We start from the raw sequence: 19,320 nt of genomic DNA on the forward strand, positions 1-19,320 counted from the left end.
TGCGCCATCTTGCCCGTGGGGCAATTTAATACGCGTTGCTGTACGTATCGTCAGTGGAAAACTTTTGCGCTTCCAAGTCATCATGCGGTCATTCCAAAATGCGCCCGCGTCTAGCAACGGATGTTCTTTTTCCCCCTTGAACAAGATAGCGCATATTACTGTGAAATTTTATTACTAGTATTACTCACTGTATTAACTATTAGCCTACACAGTAAATGTTTCAGGAACGCAATGAAACTAAGTTTGGTATTCAAGATAGATTACTCAGGACCAAGGAGAGGATTTGCTGTGCAGCTGTTCAGTTTCATGTGATCCTATACTTCCTATAAAAAGTCCATAGACCTAGTTGATCCTGTGCAGCTGATGTATTCCTCTGTGGTAGAACTTAAGTAAAGCCACAGTGTAATGAACATTTCTCAGATATAATTTACTTCAAATATTTAACAGATTATCTTACATACATTTAAAAATAGTTGTTCTTAAAAGGAGGCTTCTTCGGTGCAAGAGTAAGGGTGAGCAAGCTGCGTTTATATCACACAAATTATGTTTGCTGCTGGCTGTAAGCGTGCCTAGGTGGACTCCTGAGTCCCTACCTCCCTACGTACAATCGTCCAACCTGGGCTAGTGGACTCCTTTACCCCATACGCTTCGTGATGACCTACATGTAGTCCAACCTGCAGTTCAGCAGGTATAAAAAATGCTGCGAAGGTCCGATGAATCTCAACAAAGGCTGTCACTGTGTCAACCTGTCTCCTGCAACTAAAAAGTAACAGTGTTATGTGTATTTATCTCACGTCCACGAAGTCGGCCATCAAGCTTATTTTTAAGGCCAATCTCACCGTCTAAAATGCCCAAGAACTCGTTGAAAAGTACACGCACACACGCAGTTGTCACGCGCACAGGTCGCGTCGAATATAAAATGGCGCTCTGTAGAAAAATACGCACGCAATTCTAGTGTGCAAGCAAGTGCATGCCATGCATGTCTACGCGCTGCGCATACAGTAAATTAATTGGATACACCATCGCTGAAGCAGGCTGGTGATTGGTCGCAAGTTACACGGTGTCCGTGATGCAACAGGTGTGATTTCGTAATTTCCAAGACACGTCGACGGAAGGCGCAAAAACAAAAGGCCATCAACGTTGCTGTGGCTACATTTCAGAGAGCTATCTAATATGTTTTTTTTTTTAGGGTGGTCAAGTGCAAAGTCTTTGGAAGCCCGGGGATTATGATTACTGAAAACCAGCGGTGTAGCCATGATTGTCATCGTGGGGGGGGGGGGGGGGGGGGGGGGGGGGGGGGGGGGAGTGGGAAGGGGGGGGGGGGGCTGGATGAGTTGGAAGGGGGGGGGGGGGCTGGATGAGTGGGAAGGGGGGGGCTGGATGAGTGGGAAGGGGGGGGGCTGGATGTTACAGTGGGGGCGCGAAGTTTTTGTTAAAACCCATTAATCATGGTCACTTATAGGACTAAGACATTTCCAGTGCGGGGGTGGGGGGGTGCGCCCCCCCCCCCTTTGCTACGCCGCTTCTGAAATCGCTTAGGCCACATAAACAATATTTTCTATTGGTTTAATTTGTCAGAATGAAACTGCATGTATTTTCTAAAATATTTCAGTTAGTTTGCATGTCTATTTATACATTTTTCATTAATAAAAAGGAAACTTATGATATTGTCAAAAAGGGTGAAATATGACAATGATAAAGATATGACTCAAAGATACAATTTACTATTATTTAAAGTTAAGCAAATATTCCTCTAGGAAATGTCTAGAAACTTGCACATTGCACAAAGGTTTTTCCCAGTGGCGTAATTATGGGGGGGGGGGGGGGGGGGCACGTGCCCCTCCCCCAACAGAAGACCGTGCTCCCCGGGTACCTCCCCCCTCCCCAAAATCTTGAATGGAACAAAAATATCATTTGCCTTCAGTGTCGCCTTGAGAAAATGTAGGCACCTCCAGGTACACTGTAAAAACGTTGGGTAAAATACTGTTGGGCAATGTAATTTACCCGACATTGGTATGAAATTACCTCATATTGGGTTCAATTGGGTAAAAACTGTCAAACTATTGGGAAGAATTTGCCCAAGAGTGTAGGCAGTTGATTAGTTGACTAGCACTGGTCGAATTATCAACCCATTTTGCCCAACTTTTATGGCCCACTAGTGGTGTAACTAGGGTTAAACCGCTAGCCTGTATTTCTTCTTCTCTACCACAAGAAGTGGGCATCTAACAGGATTTATCAATTACAATGTTCGTGTGGCTTTCCCACACGGAAAGAAACAGTAGCCGAGTCACAGAATCACAATTATAAAATCTGATTAGTCTTGCAGATGGACCAAATATTTATTCTTTTTTGTGGATAAAAAAAATTGGTTATACATTGAGAAACATTGTAATTGATAAATCCTGTTAGATGCCCACTTCTTGTGGTACAGAAGAAGAAATACAGGCAAGAATTGCCCGGATCTTGCTACATCCATGGCTACTTAGTGCTTGCATCGATTTGCATTGTGCGACACGACCAGCAAGCCACATTATTCTCTTGTTACCATTTAATATGATCAATCAGAAATCACATTTATATTTTTAAAGATTAAAATCACAAGTCAATGAAGAACACCCCAAAAGAATGAAATACATTCCTGTAGCAGTTGTGCATCAAATGCTCAATAACCTCATTGTTTTCCTTTTTCCTTCAATAAATCAAATGCCCTGTCATCCCACAATGCTGTTCATAATATAGTTGTATCAAATCTTTCACAGAAAAGCCGTATTCCAAGATTTGCTTACCGGAAAAACGTTACTTATCTATCATTAAGGAACCGTCTTTTCCTTGTTTTCACAGATAACTCTGATATGCATTGGTAATGTCTCTTTAACCTACATGTACATAGTCCTTACTATCAATCCCTCCACTTCCAAGTAAACATAAAATCGATCAAGTACACACGATAAATCATGTTAGTTTTGTGGAAAGTTTTGGCACTGTGCTTTTTCTAGCCATACAGTGAATTATGCAATTGTTGCCTGCAAGTAAACAAGAGAAACATAATGCAGAGAAAAGAAATATGGGTAACATAAACTGGGTACATTATTAATACCAGAAAGAACACAACAAAATTGAGATAAATAGTACATGAGACAAATAATATTTCATATTTTATCGAACAAGTCGGAATGCAAAAATAGTATTGCTTTCGGGGAAAACAGGAATACAGTTTCCATTCCACTTACAATAATTCTTATAAACTTGTTTTCTACTATAATATAAACAAAATATCAAAACAAAATCACAATTTCAATTTCAATATAGTACAAAAATTTGGTGCACCTTATGATTATTTCATGGCACAGATTTAATTTCATAACAACGATAGAAAGCTTATCAAAATATTACCTAAAATCTTCTTCAAAAGTCCACTGCATTGTGATTTCCAAATTTAAAGTGTTCTTCAAAAACAAGGCATTTTGTTTTTGGCCTCTAGTTGGAAAACATTGTTGGATTCTAACTATACCATCCCTCACATCAATATGTCTGTTCCAAATTACGGCATAATGAAAATATAATTAAAGTCCTACACTAACAATTTCTTGATCATAAATCAATGGAACAATTGAATATAATTTTGATAAAATAAGCACAAGGCATAGTTGTTGTTAAGACAAGTACAAGTCAAATCTCCGACCATTATAGCAAAAAAAAAAAAAAGAAACTGGCTGACTTATAATTGACTAATGACAGCTTATGATTACTTGACTGCAAACTCTAACATTCAGTATTCTCCACCAGGGAGCATGTACATATACTGAGATTAAAACAAACAATAATGAATGAAGGACATATACGATCATTCGCTTTCCATGCATTTTGTCTGCTTCCAATAATAACACCACACTAATAACACAAAATCCAAAGACGAATGTCCAAAACCTAACCTGTTGAAGGTTCATCTCAGTGGTTATTACACTTCTCAAGAAAATAGTGAAAAACCATGCCAACCTTTTGATCATGAAATACGATTTCGTTGATAGCACTCCTTATTTACAAAAATCAGGCAATTGACTGATCGTTGGAAATCTCCTGCATTTCTTGATTTCTTCAAAATGACAGCAAGCCAGATGGAACAGTTTCACTGAATATTTAGTACCAGTACAATCTTCAACCAAGTTAGCATTTTAGATAGTTATTCGGGAGGTTACTTTTAGGATAAATGCAAATGATCTTATATGCTTTTCATGTCGACATCCATAACAATTCTCAAGTAGGAGTTTGCACAAATTCAAACCACCAAGTTGGTCCCTTTTTCCATTTATAATATAAAACTTTTAAAAATATTTAATATTGAAGATATAGTTCAATTAACATTATAAAGTTTCAAATTATTTCCCAGAAAAAAAATCTTTGTCTGAGCTGCCTAATCTGAATATAATTATGTACAGGATCAGAGTTCCGGCTTTTGATGGAAAAAAAGGTAAAAATTACAATAGACCCTTTGAATTCAGGTGCCATTTTGGAGGTGAGTTTGTCATTTTAATTCTGTAACAATGACTGCAGACAAAGTCTACTCATGTTATACAAAAGCATGTATCTCAAAGATGGCTGCAATGCAAAGAATCTATTGTGCATGTTCTACATTAAAAAGTTGGTTGTTTACTTATACATGAATGATTTATATACAAAAAATTGAATAAGAATTTTTTTTTAAATCACATCTTGCTTATGGAGTTTTGATAATCGTCTCCTCCATTATCGAAGTCAAATGAAGGGTTATGCTGTAAAAAAAAAGATAGAAAAGAAGGACTTTATAAAACAGTTCATAATACATGTATTTGGATATCATTTAAATATTGCGTCAACCAATTTGCGGGGGTTTTTTTGGTCGTGTTTTTAATAAACAATTTTATAAAGAACATTGAACTAAAGATATGCGCTATCACAGACTAGAGCATAAACTATGGCACACGGCTTAAAGCACACAAATGCGGAGAATTTGAAAGTACGGAATTTGCTACAGATTATGAATGACCTATTTGTGGGAATTGCAAATAATCAACAGCTGCATGACGCATCTCTCAAAGAGATTTTAGATATTGTATTTTGCTGTCTCAATGTGTAGTGTTGGAGTGTATTCCTCTGGGACGGCGGGACGCTTTTCAAACTGGGGGGGGGGGGGCAACACCAAAAAGGGGCACTTGCTCATAAAATGGGGCACCTTCCATCGGTGTGAAAGTGGAGGAACAGAATATGGTCCCGTTGATTTCGCTATAAAGCTACCGGGTATATGACGAGGAACAAATTATGAATATGTTGTCCATCTTGCTCTTTGTGTTTCTTTGACCTAGTGATGTCGAGAGACCATTTTTTTTTTATCGCGAGAGGGGCACTGTTGCTTTTGATGGCCAGTTCAGTGACCACTTTTTAGGGGCCAGTTTTTCATCTTGAGAGGGAGCACAATTTAGTGTTGCGAGAGGAGCACTACTGTTTTTGATTGCCAATTTTCCATGTCGATCGAGAGGGGCACAATTTTATTATTGCGAGAGGGGTATGTGTGCTTTCGAGAGGTAGTTTTCCATCTCGAGAAGGTGCACAATCTTGTTAATGCGAGAGGGGTACTTGTGTTTTGGAGGGGCACTTTGGCATTACAAGAGAGGAGACAGTGCCCCCCTGCCCCCCAATGCAAGATCAACACACGGTCTACCTCCACAGACTTCACAGACTTTGTGTGTGTGTACAAAAGGCACGAGGGATTAGCGTGTTTAGACGTAACCCGGAGGCGAGTCGAGGCAATCTTGACGTCTTAACCCGTCAGCCGTGCCTGTGTATAAAAGCAGCCAGTGCGTGTTATCACGTCCTCCGACGCCAACTGGTTAACTACCACTATTCTTCTGGGGAAAGTCAAAGGTTTCAGACTTACGCTGGGTAAACGGTCATCTCCATATTCTGTGATGCCTCTTGTTGTACTATGTCTTTTCACCTGCACAAAATGAATGCATATATATCGTCTGTTCAGTCTGACTATAAATTTGATGCCACAAAAGGCAAAGAAGGACACAGTTTTAAAAAAAATCTGAACAAACATCCCTTAGCTTCTCAGGTCTTATTCCTACTGTGAGCTCTTTTTATTACCTCCGCCAAGGAAGTTATTTTTTCACCGGCGTTGGTTTTTGTGTTGGTTGGTTAGTGTGTTTGTCTGACCCTGTGTGCCTTGTAACCCACCTAATCTAACCACTAGGTCAATGGACTATACCAGGCGCGGTTCTACGGGGGGGCTAGGGGGGGGCTTTAGCCCCCCCCAAATTTTGTCTAGCCCCCCAAAATAAATTCCGTAAAAAGATTTTGCTTTAGCAAAAAGAAGGATTGTGATGTACATGCGAAAGGACTCCCCCTAAAGAAATAGTCCTGACAAGGGTGCATTTGTAGTTAATATAGTGTGAATGATTTTAGGATTTTATTGGCGCTCCCCATTGAAAATATGCATTTGTAGTTAATATAGTGTCCCCCCCCCCCCCCCCCCACCTAAGTGTCTGGAGAAAATTACCGGTCTACATTTCAGCACGCCTCCCTGAAAAAAATTCTGGATCCACCCTGCTAGCCCCCCCAAAATATTGGTTCTAGAATCGCGCCTGGACTATACCATGTTATACAATGGGGGAGTGGAAAAGTAGACCAACACAGGCATATACATGAATATACAAAATGTTTGAGTTTAAGGATGTTATAAATGTGCAATAAAATATGGAAGTCCAATGGATATGCAAGGATGTATGGGTGTACTAACTATATGGGAAGGAATTGTTCAGCCGTGGCGGAAGTGTGCGCTCTCTGAGTGCTTTCTAGTTATTATTATTATTACTATTAATTACTTCTGGTAATGAAACCAAGGATTCTCCAAATAGCTCCCTCGGCACTGTAAGCTCGCAAGCCTGAAGAAACCCGTAGAGCGAAGACAATGAGAAGAAATTACAGCTTTAGAGGTGGGAGGAAAACCCCAGAAGAATATTAAAAGGGAAACCCATGGAATCAGGCAGGGACTGAAAACCCAATTCACATATTGGCCCAGGCGGGATTCGAACCCGGGTCACAGCGGTGGAAGGCGAGGAAAGAAGTAGTTCGCCAACCTGACTCCCCACTTCAGCATTCCTGTTTGCACTTCGAAAATAACTGGACACATGACTACACAGCACATCCGAAAAATATAAATTAAACAAACAAACAAACAAACAAACAAACAAACTTACCATCCAACAGACAGATCCAATGACTATAAGAATGCCGGCGACCCCACAGGTCACCACAACTATGATGATGATGAGCGAGTTAGACTCAGGACCAGGAGTCGGTGTAGGTGTGCCTTGTCTTACTATCCTGAAAGATGCCGGGTCCGATTCATACTGCTGGTTGTCAAATATGAAGGTGTAGGAATTCTTGCTGATCTGTGACACCGAGGAAAGAAAGGTGTAATAACAAAAAAATGCAAATTTGTTATGGAATTCTTGTACCAGGCGCGGTTCTACGGGGGATTGTCTAGCGATTGTCTTTTGTCTATCCCCTACCCCTACCCCCGAAAAAAATGCTATTAAATACTAGATGTTTGTGGGCCAACACATGGCTGTTTCGGAATTTTGTTGATATAAATTCACGTCATGATATAGACTGATAATTTGCGCATCCCAATGTTGGTGCATACCAAATTGAACCTGTACTTCTGTTGATATAGGCCTTAAAAATGACTTGATGAAACATCTGCAGGTGCTAGTCTAAGTGTGTGCAAAGTATACTACAGGCAATCGGATTGATTTTTGTGCCCAAGTGCCCTGCACGATGAAAACATGTACAATGCTATTGGAAATGGCTGAAAATAAAACAACCCCCCCCCCAAAAAAAATCTTAAGAATATACAAGTAGATGTCACGTGAGAAGGGTCTAATCTTATGATGTGCAAAACTGACCGGAAACCAAAACAAACCCAACCCAAAACCGACTTCGGGTCAGGCCGGGTCGGTTGAGCCATCTTTTGAAGAAAAAAAAACGAAATAAAACCGAAATAAACCAAAACAAATGAGAAATTCAGGTGATGCAATATTATTGACAGTCACTGTGACTGCAGCCCTAGTGTGGTGTGGCCAACATGCGTACTATCAAGTTCCCACGGTATTAATTTCTCCAGTCGGATCGGGACTGACAGTGAAATAGATAGATTGTAACAGTTTTCATGATACTGCGTGGTGACCATGCGTTTGTTCAATAAGCGGAGTTACTCTTGATCAACCAACTGAGTATGACAGAGAGAGAGACGATGGTTTTGCAAAAGAATTCATGCCATGTGGGTAAGGGCAGGCACAAAAAAGTGATCACTTTGTCCAAGCCAGTTATTTGGGGTTTTTTCTTCTTTTTTTCGGGTCGGGTCGGTTCGGGTCGGTTTTACCCTATTTTTTGTCGGGTTGGGTCGGATCGGTTTGAGGGAGTTAAGATCGGTTTCGGTTCAGATTCGGTTTATATCTCTAATGTTGTGGGTCAGTTTGGCCTGGTCAACACGACCCGATGCACATCATTAGTCTACTCCCCCTAAAATATTGGATAAAGCAATAAAACAATAAAAATCAGGTGAAACTTTTTCCTTTTTGTCATTTAAGTTATTTTTTTTTTACAGCTAGTGCCAATTTGTGGGAGCTAATCTCGGTAAGAAAAAATAATTCTCTTACCGATGTTTCCAATACGACAGCCACTGTCTCAATGTCCACATTATTTGTCTTGTTCTCGACAAGGTTGAACCTGACCTTTATGCTGCCAGCAGATATCTATAATAACAAACAAAAGTATGAGCACTAAAAAATTTAATGAAATTTATCAATAAAATGATTATTGTTTGGCAATGTGTATACAGACAGATTTTGACTTTTTTTTAATAATGCAAACAATAACTTATTACCAGCATAGAAAAGCACAGCTACACGACCAGTACTACATTGTCACAAATAAACCATTATTATATTGCAGTCATATTGATTTGTTTTTCCATTCAATTCAACGTAACCAAAGCGAGGCTGGAAGGAAAAATGGTCTGGTTCTTTATTGCACAAAAAACATTATCATTCAGTACTGTTATTGGATACAGGGAACATGACTAAAATGGTGGCATGATAAGGTCTATTGTAACAAGTTTAGCCCTGCCTGGAGTGGTCAAACCTTTTAGTGAATATAGGGCCTATTTTCAGAGCATGCGCTATTAGCTAGACAAAAGAACGAGGTCCGTGCACCGAAGCTGTGAACCAACTATGCGGCTAAGCACTGTTGCACACAGGTGGCAGCTCATGGACAAAAGAAAAGAAAAAGGCTTCTAAAAGTGTCTTTTACATTTCAATATGATTGAGCTTTTAGCTTACCGTCAAGTTCTGAATATGGCTTTCCCTTACTCGTAACAACTGCATGAGGTTTGCCTTCAATGCCCTGAAATGAAATTTAAACAAAAAATTCTTAAATTGTTTTCTAGACAATTTAGGGACATTATTACTACAGTTTCATAATCTAGTGGCCAAAAATTTATGACGTGAAAAAGTGTACAATTGAACACAAAACAATTCGATGCTGGTTGTATCGGGTGCATACCTATGTTCTCAAATACCTATGCTCTCCAACCCTAACCCTAACCCCAACCCTAACCCTAATCCTAACATAGGTATTGGGGAACATATGTATTGGGTAACAACGGGTACACCCTCGGTTGTATCATAGGGACTATAAGATGGACACAACTTTATCATGTTGTGCAAAGCAAATTCTTCAAGTTTCCATTAATATTGGCACTCTGCCATTCATTATAAACAATGATGGGTTTTGTGCAGGAAGTTCATACACCACATGAGACAATAACTTAATTCTTTAAAAAATTCAACTCACGTAGTGAACTGTTCTTCCTTGCCAGCTACGCTACTGAAATCGTTGGTGAAGTCAAATTCCACTTGGATTACAATTGGACTGTGTACAGAAAGCAGAGACGAAAGTGTAAAATACAAGCCATATAAATACACAATAAATACATAGCTCAACAATGCTGATCCATGACGATTTTTCAACATTTTAAGTTTGTAGCAGACTTCACCGTTTTTAAGGTTGAACATCCGTGTCCATTTCGGTGTGCGTATTGCACTGTGCGTTTTGCGCATCCACTATGCGTACTCTGAAAATCCATGTGTACGTATTTCTCTGCACACATGACAGGCGTAAAAGCTCAAATAGAGAACATGCAGTAGTTTTGCGAGTAGAAAAATCAAGTCTCAATCAAATTTGGATTAGATTTGTCAAAGTACACATTTTACGAAATTAACGTTGCTAACATTTAACTTCTCCATAACATACAAAAGGATATGAATATTCAATGTTTTATCAACGGAGGATTTGAAAATTGAAACTCACATAAACTGCTTTGTTTTAAAAGCAAGCCGTAAATATTTAAATTTTTACCCCACCACTACACTTTATGCATATTATATGCGTCATCCGTTTCAATCGCTTCCTGTAGGGTTTTAAATTTCAATGGATAACGTAGTACAAATAGCGCAATACAGATACATGGACGTATGTACAAACTTGCTTTTCTAACAACTGAATTTTACACATCACGCAGTGCACACTATGCTCAACGCATGACAGACACACTGATTTTCGGCCCAAGAATATTTTGAATTATTGATTGGTTTCTGGCAAAATAAGACTGAAGTCACCAAGAATCACTTAGAAGCAAACCCTTTGAATACTGCTTAAAAAGCCAATCCTCCGAAACTTGCATTTAAAACAGGGGCGGATCCAGGAATTTTTGCAGGGGGGGGGGGGTTTCATCAGCAAATGGGGGTGTCACAGGGGGGGGGGGGTTCGACTTATTTTTTAGGAATTTGTATGAGAATTTTTTTTTTTTTTTACAGAGCTGACGTTTTCTTGGTTTTTTTTTACTCCCCAAACCCCCCTCTGGATCCGCGCCTGTAAAATCTACAATTAACAGAGTTTCATCATTTGCATTGAAGTGTCAGAAAACTCCTCCTTTTATCAGCTTGTTCTTTTGATTAGAGAATACTTGAAATTAAATTTGCATCTGAACTAATAATCATGAGATGATCATTACTTACGCGGCATCTGAAGGTTGGTGAGTGCACAGGAGAAAACAGCAACATAGGAAACAGTGAAAAAAAAAAGTAACAAAACAATTAAGACAAAAAGGGGAATGAAAAAAAGGCATAATTAATTAAATGTTTCAAACAATGCACATACGCAGTATATTACATGTGGCAATTTACAGGCAACTTACTGAATTACTGTACAATTCTGAATTATTGGCTGCCAGACAAATAATAACATTCTTATGGGGTAGGCTGGTTCCCGCCCCACAATCAGTATCGATAATGTACGGACCGGGAGCCAGTCTGCTTGCAAAGTGGATCTATTTGTGCTCAAAACAAAATGTTTTTCTTCAGATGGTGATATAGACTTCCAAAATAGGAAAAAAAGAGGGGTTTTTGGTTGGCATTAAACATTTAAATATAATACAAGTTGAAATGTCATTATTCGAAAAAAGGAGAAAACACAGAATTTGTTGAAGAGCACGGGGAACAAAACTTTAACCCTAACGTACCTGAATCCATCAAAATCCACACCCCCTGTTTTGGGGAGATTTCAGTGGATTCAGGATACTTCCATATTGAAAAAGTTGTGGGATTTTGATGGATTCAGGACAGTAAACCTAGCAGCACTGCAGGATTTTGATGGATTCAGCATACCTCTATATTGAGCGATTGGGGGACTTTGATGGATTCAGGATCTCAACAGTTTAACTCCTTATATGTTTGGTGTGTATGAGGTATATGTACTGGTGGATTCTGATGGACTCAATGGTGGATTCTGATGGACTCAGGACACCAACATTTTTTCGCATGACAAAATTGATGGATTTTGGTTGATTCAGGATACTTTCTAATGAATGCACTTACCACATGTTCTCTCTGTGCAACCCCATTGTCCCTCTATACAGGAACTATGGAACGAAAAACACGTGTATTGCGATTAATTAATTGGATACAAAAACAAATATAATAGTTATGGCACTGGAAACATTCACTCAGCAAAGCAAACGAATATCTCCTTAAAACTCTCTCTTTGTATATTCTTCAGAGTACCTACTGAAGCAAAAAGCTATGTTTGCATCATCAAATCCTTTTTCTTTTTAAGTTGAGCAACGAAAGTTACTGGAGCGGGGTTTGAACCTGTGACCTCTGGATTGCCGTTCCAGTGCTCTACCAACTGACCTATCCAGCCCTATGTTGGCAGTTCCCCAATTTGTAAATGTCTTTGTTCAAGGGACACTAGTCAGAAGCCATAAAAAAAAAACGTTTCAAGTGCATGGAAGAAGGTCATTAGGGCAAAAATGAGTCAAAAGGTCGAATTCTGATTTTTCGGGTAATCGATAGAGCATGGAAATATCTTTCATTTGATTTACATTTTGGCTACGTCATACTGATGTAACTGACAGGATGAAAAAGACGGAAGGAGGTTTTCATTATTTTTCCCAGGCAAATGACGTTAGCGTGTGATTCTAATGTAACAAAATATGTTCCATTAAAGCCAGAGTCCATCATTTGCAGCTATCCAAAAAGTAACTGGCATAATTATTGTTGAAAAACATACTTGGTTGAAAGATAGTAAGGGGACTAAACTTCCTGTGAAATTATTCTTTCTGGCAAGCTGTCATTTTGAAGAAATCAACGACAGGCCTTTCCAATGGTGCGTCTTAAGAAGCACCGTTGGAAATTCCAGTTAGTAGTTTGTATTTTTATTCGGTGAAGTGCGCGCAAGCGTTGACGCGACGCACATGCGTGCGCAGTTGCTATAATTCGTCGGATCAGTGCGCGACATCGCGTAGCTGTAATTGGCTCAGTGAGAACATGTCTCGGACGCTGAATTCAGGTCCAATTCAAAACATGATTCAGCAACTTTTGATTTGAAATTCGAGATCCTAGAATGTTGTTTTGCTCAAAATATACAGCTGAAGCTGGGCTGAAACTTCATCAGGTTAGTTGTTCAGCACCCTTCTTTAGATTTTGAGCACGTTTGTTGCTTCAAATGAACAAAATGCACAAATTACAAATGATAGACTATACCTTTAACAAATTTCATGAGTCAAAATGTCAACCTTATGTGATTGTTAATTTGGAAATGGTAGCACCAAACCCTTAAACTTGATTATCTCCATTTTTTTGTTTTTTTTGTTGCATGCCTGGGCTGCTGGCTTCCTTTACATTGTCACACGACAAATTATTGTCCAAAAGTGAGTTTAAGGAACACAACAATTTTTACGTGCGACTCAACATACATACCACGTGTTGCAGTCGTCCTTCCGATTTTCATTTGCAAGGTACACTCTGCCCATATATGTGCAAGTTTTACCTACGGAAAAATGAAAGTTCACAACTTGAACATGTTTTCAGTTAATTCAATGAGACCAGGGTAACACTGACAGACACGGTAGAAAAGGGAGGGGTCGTGGCAAGGTGACCGTTTTAGCTCAATTTCAGCTAAACTTGACCAAATTTTTCGAAAAATACAAGTTTGACAAAAAATTTTACCAAAATGAATTTTTCAGCAGATTTCCAGCTGAATTGTGTAAAATTGGTGATCTGACATAAAAATGGCAGATTTGAAAAATATAGCTGATTAGTTTCAAAAAAGCCTCAATTTGAGGTTCCCTGACGTGTATTAGTGCACAGTAAAGTACTTTATACCATTGCAAGCCAGGCTAGACACATGCAATTTTTTGTAAGTTTGTTTGCATTAATTTTTGTAAAGGAAATTTTACGATGTTTGTTTTTTCTTTAAGGAAATTTTATAACATCTGCATCTCAGTATGTAATATTAAAAGGTGATTCAGCAGATTTTTGTTAAATCCAGCAGATTTTTCAAGCGCATCTAGCAGAATTTTGACATTACCTTATGGTCACCGGGGGGGGGGGGGGGGGGTAAAAATGGGGGAAAAGGGACCAAAACTCTACACCCTTAATGACAACTTTGACAAGTTTGGAAACAGTTTTTATTTAAGAGAAAAAACTTACCACAAGGATTGTTTGTACACGTCCAGACGGCAGCATTACAAGTACTGAGAGATAACAAACAATAAGAGGAAAAACAAATTAAGTGAGCTGCATACTTATTTACTACAATTTTGTGTAAATGTACAGGGTAAGTAAAAAAACTGAAACCAACATGTCGGGACCATTGTTTTAGTAAATTTCTGCATGTAGCACTTTCAAAATCTAGGATATGAAAGCCCAATTCATAAGTTTTCTTTTAGTACAAGAAGTAACAGAATTTTAAACACAACCACCGTTTTTAAGTTCTGTCCACGGATCAAAAAAAGGTAAGATTTTTTTTCAGCAAAACGAAAACAAATCATATAAGGATGTGTGTGAATTGTTTTCGTTTGCTGAAAGATCTCACACTTATTTTGTGATCCGTGGACAGAACTTTAAAATTGTGGTTGTGTTTAAAATTCTGTAACTTGAAAAGAACAGGAGTGATTTGAATGATTCTTGTACTAAAAGAAAGCTTATTGACTGGACTTTTATATTCTAGGTTTTGAAAGTGCTACATGCAGCACTTTACTGAAACAATAGTCCCGACTTTTGGGTTTCGTTTTTTTTTACTCACACTGTACTTAGACAGTTTAAGGTAAGGGACACCCTTTGCAAAAAAGTATTTTTTTTGACGTATGAAGGAACAATACAATAAATCTGAAGTTAAAATGTGACCGTACCATACTTTCAATGCGAGCGCTGTTCAAATCCGACAATCATGAACACTGTAGTGCAGAATAGTGTACAAATACCCCCGTACCTCAGCTGGCTCAGTCCGAATGTTGTGTAAAGGCGGACAATTATTACAGGTATAATTGTCTTAATTTTTTGCGCGTCAGAGCAAGGGGGGGGGGGGTGTTTCCACATAATTTTTTTACAATATTTCTATTCAAAAAAAATTGAGTCAGAGCCTGTTTTTTTTTTCTGACCCCGAACACCTCCCCTCTGGATCCGCGCCTGGACTCACCACATGTTGCAGTTATCTGTTCTGGTCTGGCCAGGATCGTATAAACGACTCTCATGTAGACACCCTGGTTACGAGAAGAAGAAAAAATGATGTCAAAAATGTTTACAGATGGCCTTCAACAACTAGTACGTACCAGCAAGAAATACAGTAGTCAAGGAAATGGAATGACAGTAAACTGTTGGGTTTTCAAGTAATGGGAGAAGCATTGTGGCAGCTAATGTTCACAAAAATGTAGGATATGGTAATTTATTTAAAGACAGAGTACATTATTTGCAGCTATCCAAAACATAACTGACAAAATCATTGTTGAAAAGCATACTTGGTTTAAAGATGGTAATGGTACTGAACTCCCTGTGAAACTATTCTTTCTGGCATGCTGTCACTTTTAAGAAAACAATAAAAGAAGGCCATTTCCAATGATGCGTCTAAAGACGTATTTTTGAAAAATTTCGTTCGTAGTTTGATATTAATTCGGCAAAGCCATGAATGAGTGCGCCCAATGAGTGTGTACACGAGTGTGCGGTTGCTATTATTCGTCAGCTCAGCGCGTGACATCGCGTAGCTGCAATCGCCTGAATGAGAACGTGTCCCGGACGCTGATTTGGGGTGCAATTCAAAACATGACTCGGCAACTTTTGAATTGAAATTGAAATTCTAGAATATTGTTTTCTCGGAATACACAGCATTCACTGAGCTGAAACTTCATCAGGTTAGTTGCTAAGCACCCTGATTTGGATTTTGAGCACTGTTGTTGCTTCAAACGAAAAAAAAAACAACCCAAATGACAAATGATGTATTCTACCTTAAAGTACAATAGCTAGCACAATGCTTTCGGCATTTTTGTGGGTACCCTGAGTCCGCATATGGTGATCTAGTCTTCGGACTAGACTCTGTGCACAAGTACTCCCTCAAATTGCCTCAACAACAAAACTAACTATATATTAGCAATGGTCTGGGGCCCTGCCTAAAATCCCTGCAAAAAATCACAAGATACAGGTGAATATACTTACGGTTTGCACAGTTCATGTCCGAGCAGGATGCTTGACCATTCAAACAGGAGCTGTGAAGTGAAAGCAGGATAGCTAGAAGTTACGAATGGATGTTGGGGTTTGGTTTCAAATGACACATGTAAACATCATCACTGCTATATGTGTAGTTTCTATATATTTATTTACAAGTGCATATTTGACTGACCCATTACAGTGGAACGTCGCTATACCGAACACCGCTATACCGAATATTCGGCTATATCGAACATCATCCTTGGCTCTCAATTTTTGTGTATAAAATGTACCGAACATTGTTGTTGAAAAATGTCAACTTCCCCAAGCAATAGAAGGAAAAAGCCACCTGTGTAAGCTAAAAAACTGTGTAATTACTTGATTCAATAGTCGCATGTATTCAAAGTCGTCTTTTAGTAACTACCAGGGCATATACAGGGTGAAGTTCTGCTTACGGAATTGAAAAGATGAATGGGCAAGTTTGGCGAATCAGCTCAGATTGTAAATGCCACTTCACTGTAACAATGGTCAAAAGAGGGCGCCACTAATGTGTGAAAAACCACAAGCTGGTAAGTATCGCCTTAAAATCGCTATACCGAACGATCACTATTACGAACAATTTCTGTGGATCCCGAGATATTCGTTATAGCGGCGTTTCACTGTAGTCCCTTTGTGCCACCCCGAACCACCCTGCCTGTTTCTCCCTGCCTACGGTATTAAGTCAGTAGTCATACGTGTGTTGCAATTGCATATTTTGTGTACGCGTGTATCCATGACGCAATAGCAGTGGCGTAAATTTGTGCTGGCGAGTGGGGGGATTGGCGAAGACCAAATTCCAAAAATTGCCCAGCCACGGAAATTCAAAAAGTGGGGGAGGGAGAGGGGCTGGCTGGCTGGACACCACATACACTCGGGGGCACTCTTCAATTGTTTTTTAAACCCAAAAAGTGGGAGGGGGGATGATTCAATAGCCCATCCCCTGGTCAAAAAGTGGGGGGATATATGCGTTCTTGTTACTCTCTAATAACTCTTGTGGATACAAGAAAACCTTCTCCAAACACAAGTTATCACGTGGCAATAATTAACTCACCAAAACAGACAACCGACTTCCCACGATTCCCCATTGTTATATATCCGGCTGCCTGAGGTACACTCTGTGAAAACATAGGGAGAAAACAACATGTCAGGATTTTTTTACGCAAAATCTCACCAATTTGACTAACTTTTATGATTAAAGTTTCTTAAATTTCTGCAAGAAAGAGGTGGGGTTCTGAGAATTTCATCAGCCAAGTTAAGATATCATTTTGTGGGGCGCTGTGGTCCAGTGGTTACGGTTTTTAAATCATGTGCCGTGGTATGTGGGTTCGAACCCTGACGGGGAACAGAGTGCCTGTGTTCTTTGGCAAGACACTTTACTACAATTGCCTCTCTCCACCAAAGAGTATAAATGGGTACCTAGGGAGGAGAAAACGGCATCTGAAATTGAACGCCTTCTAAACCAGCACTTTGCGTCAAAACTGCAGAGTATTTTTAGTTGGGTTTCTCGTTGTGGACATTTGATGTATTGATGTCATTAAATTTGCTGTTTTTGACCAGTTTGTGTATTAAAACAACAAGAAATAAGAGAAAAAAGATGAGTGCTAGTTCGTGAAAGCAAAAAAGCTGCGAAACTGTAAATTTTCGTTTTCACAAAGTAGCACGCTTCAATGTATTACAACACTAAAAGAGTGTTACTTCGTGGAAACGGAGGTCAGCGCGCGCGCTCAAACAAGAAGAGTGTTACTTCGTGAAAACGTTTTTGCTTGCATTTGAGCAGAGTGCCCGCCATGCATTACAATGGTAAATGGAACTTGAGCGTTACTTCGTGAAAACGAAAATTGTCACTTTCGCGCAAAAGTTGCCATGGTAATTAGCGTAATTATTAAAGTAAAGCTCTTGAAGATTTGAAACTTCGTGCAATGGTAGTCCTTGATGAATAATGTTTAAAAATGTAAAAAACTGAAAACCGAAAAAAAATATGGTTTAACACAAGGAGTGTTACTTCGTGGTGTCAGTGACGAATTGCAAAGCACTTTTGAACCGTTGGTATAAAGCGCTATATAAGTACTGCAATATTATTATAATTTCAAATTTGAGAATGACTGAGGTGTTTAAGCTTTGGAATCAGAAAGTAGACATTACCTGAAACTTTTTTTTTTGAATAAGGCAGCCCATTCAATACTTTGGTAGACAGAAAGTATAAAAAGAAATTGGTTTGATGAGGATTTTGAAACACATATTCTTGTACAACAGAAATCTTAACATGAAATTCCATGACTTTTCCGTGACTGTTCCAGGACAAATATAGGGTTTTCCATGATCAAAATCTACGCTGTTTTGGCATCTTAGCCGCCTATTTACAATACGTTGGCCAGTCATCACACTGAGGCAAGGGACACCACTCCCTTTCAGCCTTCCAGTTTAACACAAGACCACTGAGCACCACAAAAGCATCACAATTTGTCACCGTTTCGTCACGGGCATGTGGATTTTGAAGAGAAGTTTCTCCTATTTTAAAACTGCAAGAACTACTACTTTGCAACAACTTCATGCAAAACAAAAGGAAACCTTCACACAATTCTTTGATAGGTAAACTTGAATTTGAAGCCAGTAATTAGAATTAACACAGTGATTAATAAGCCAAAATGAATGAGTAAAGATGCCCATCCCTTCATGAAAATGAAAATCCCAGTTTTCCACATTTACGCTCTTCTTGTTCAAAGTGTTTTCCCAAAGAGAAGGGGCCATGTGTTTGCGAATGTGCAGCTGAGAATGTAACAAAGATGTCCATCCCTTCTTAAAAACGAAAATCTCATTTGACCTACTTTTATGCCTTTCCGTGCAATACGTTTTGTACGTGTTCAAGGGGCAGGCATGTTTGCGTCTCTTCATAAAAACGCAAAAACTGGCAATGATAGAGATGCCTCCCCTGGCATCATTATTGTAATGATGTCTTGCTTACGGAAACATGTCAGAATGCTTAAGCACCATGTTTAAAGCAAAATACATGTAGCAAAAAAAACTCGAAATAATAAAAAATGGTCAATTTTGCCCGTCCCTTCGTGAAAACGAATTGTGCATTGTACCTGCAACAAATATAGAGTATACCTATGCATAAAGAGGAAGTATAGTGCATAAAAAGGAAAACCGGAATGCAAACTCGGAGAACGTCATAGCAAAATATCATACATCATCGCATTTT

The 19,320-nt window shown here is 39.1% G+C and overlaps 1 protein-coding gene across 4 annotated transcripts in view; it reads right to left on the bottom strand.

Moving 5' to 3' along the window:
• Window positions 1-3,399: 3,399 nt before the first annotated feature.
• LOC119721174 (fibropellin-1-like) overlaps window positions 3,400-19,320 on the bottom strand; it is a 50,044-nt gene continuing 34,123 nt past the window's right edge. For all 4 annotated transcript variants that reach the window (XM_038191071.1, XM_038191073.1, XM_038191070.1 and 1 more), the window contains 13 exons: window positions 17,170-17,233; window positions 16,089-16,138; window positions 15,079-15,142; window positions 14,091-14,134; window positions 13,359-13,428; window positions 11,976-12,019; window positions 11,118-11,124; window positions 9,895-9,972; window positions 9,381-9,444; window positions 8,700-8,795; window positions 7,236-7,430; window positions 5,912-5,971; window positions 3,400-4,769 (listed from right to left, as the gene is read on the bottom strand). In XM_038191071.1, the coding sequence (XP_038046999.1) occupies window positions 4,704-4,769; window positions 5,912-5,971; window positions 7,236-7,430; window positions 8,700-8,795; window positions 9,381-9,444; window positions 9,895-9,972; window positions 11,118-11,124; window positions 11,976-12,019; window positions 13,359-13,428; window positions 14,091-14,134; window positions 15,079-15,142; window positions 16,089-16,138; window positions 17,170-17,233 (902 nt within the window). In that variant the 3' untranslated portion in view covers window positions 3,400-4,703. The remainder of the gene's footprint in view (window positions 4,770-5,911; window positions 5,972-7,235; window positions 7,431-8,699; window positions 8,796-9,380; window positions 9,445-9,894; window positions 9,973-11,117; window positions 11,125-11,975; window positions 12,020-13,358; window positions 13,429-14,090; window positions 14,135-15,078; window positions 15,143-16,088; window positions 16,139-17,169; window positions 17,234-19,320) is intronic.

The sequence above is a fragment of the Patiria miniata genome, unplaced genomic scaffold (genome assembly GCF_015706575.1).
Source record: "Patiria miniata isolate m_02_andy unplaced genomic scaffold, ASM1570657v1 HiC_scaffold_13, whole genome shotgun sequence".
Taxonomy (NCBI): domain Eukaryota; kingdom Metazoa; phylum Echinodermata; class Asteroidea; order Valvatida; family Asterinidae; genus Patiria; species Patiria miniata.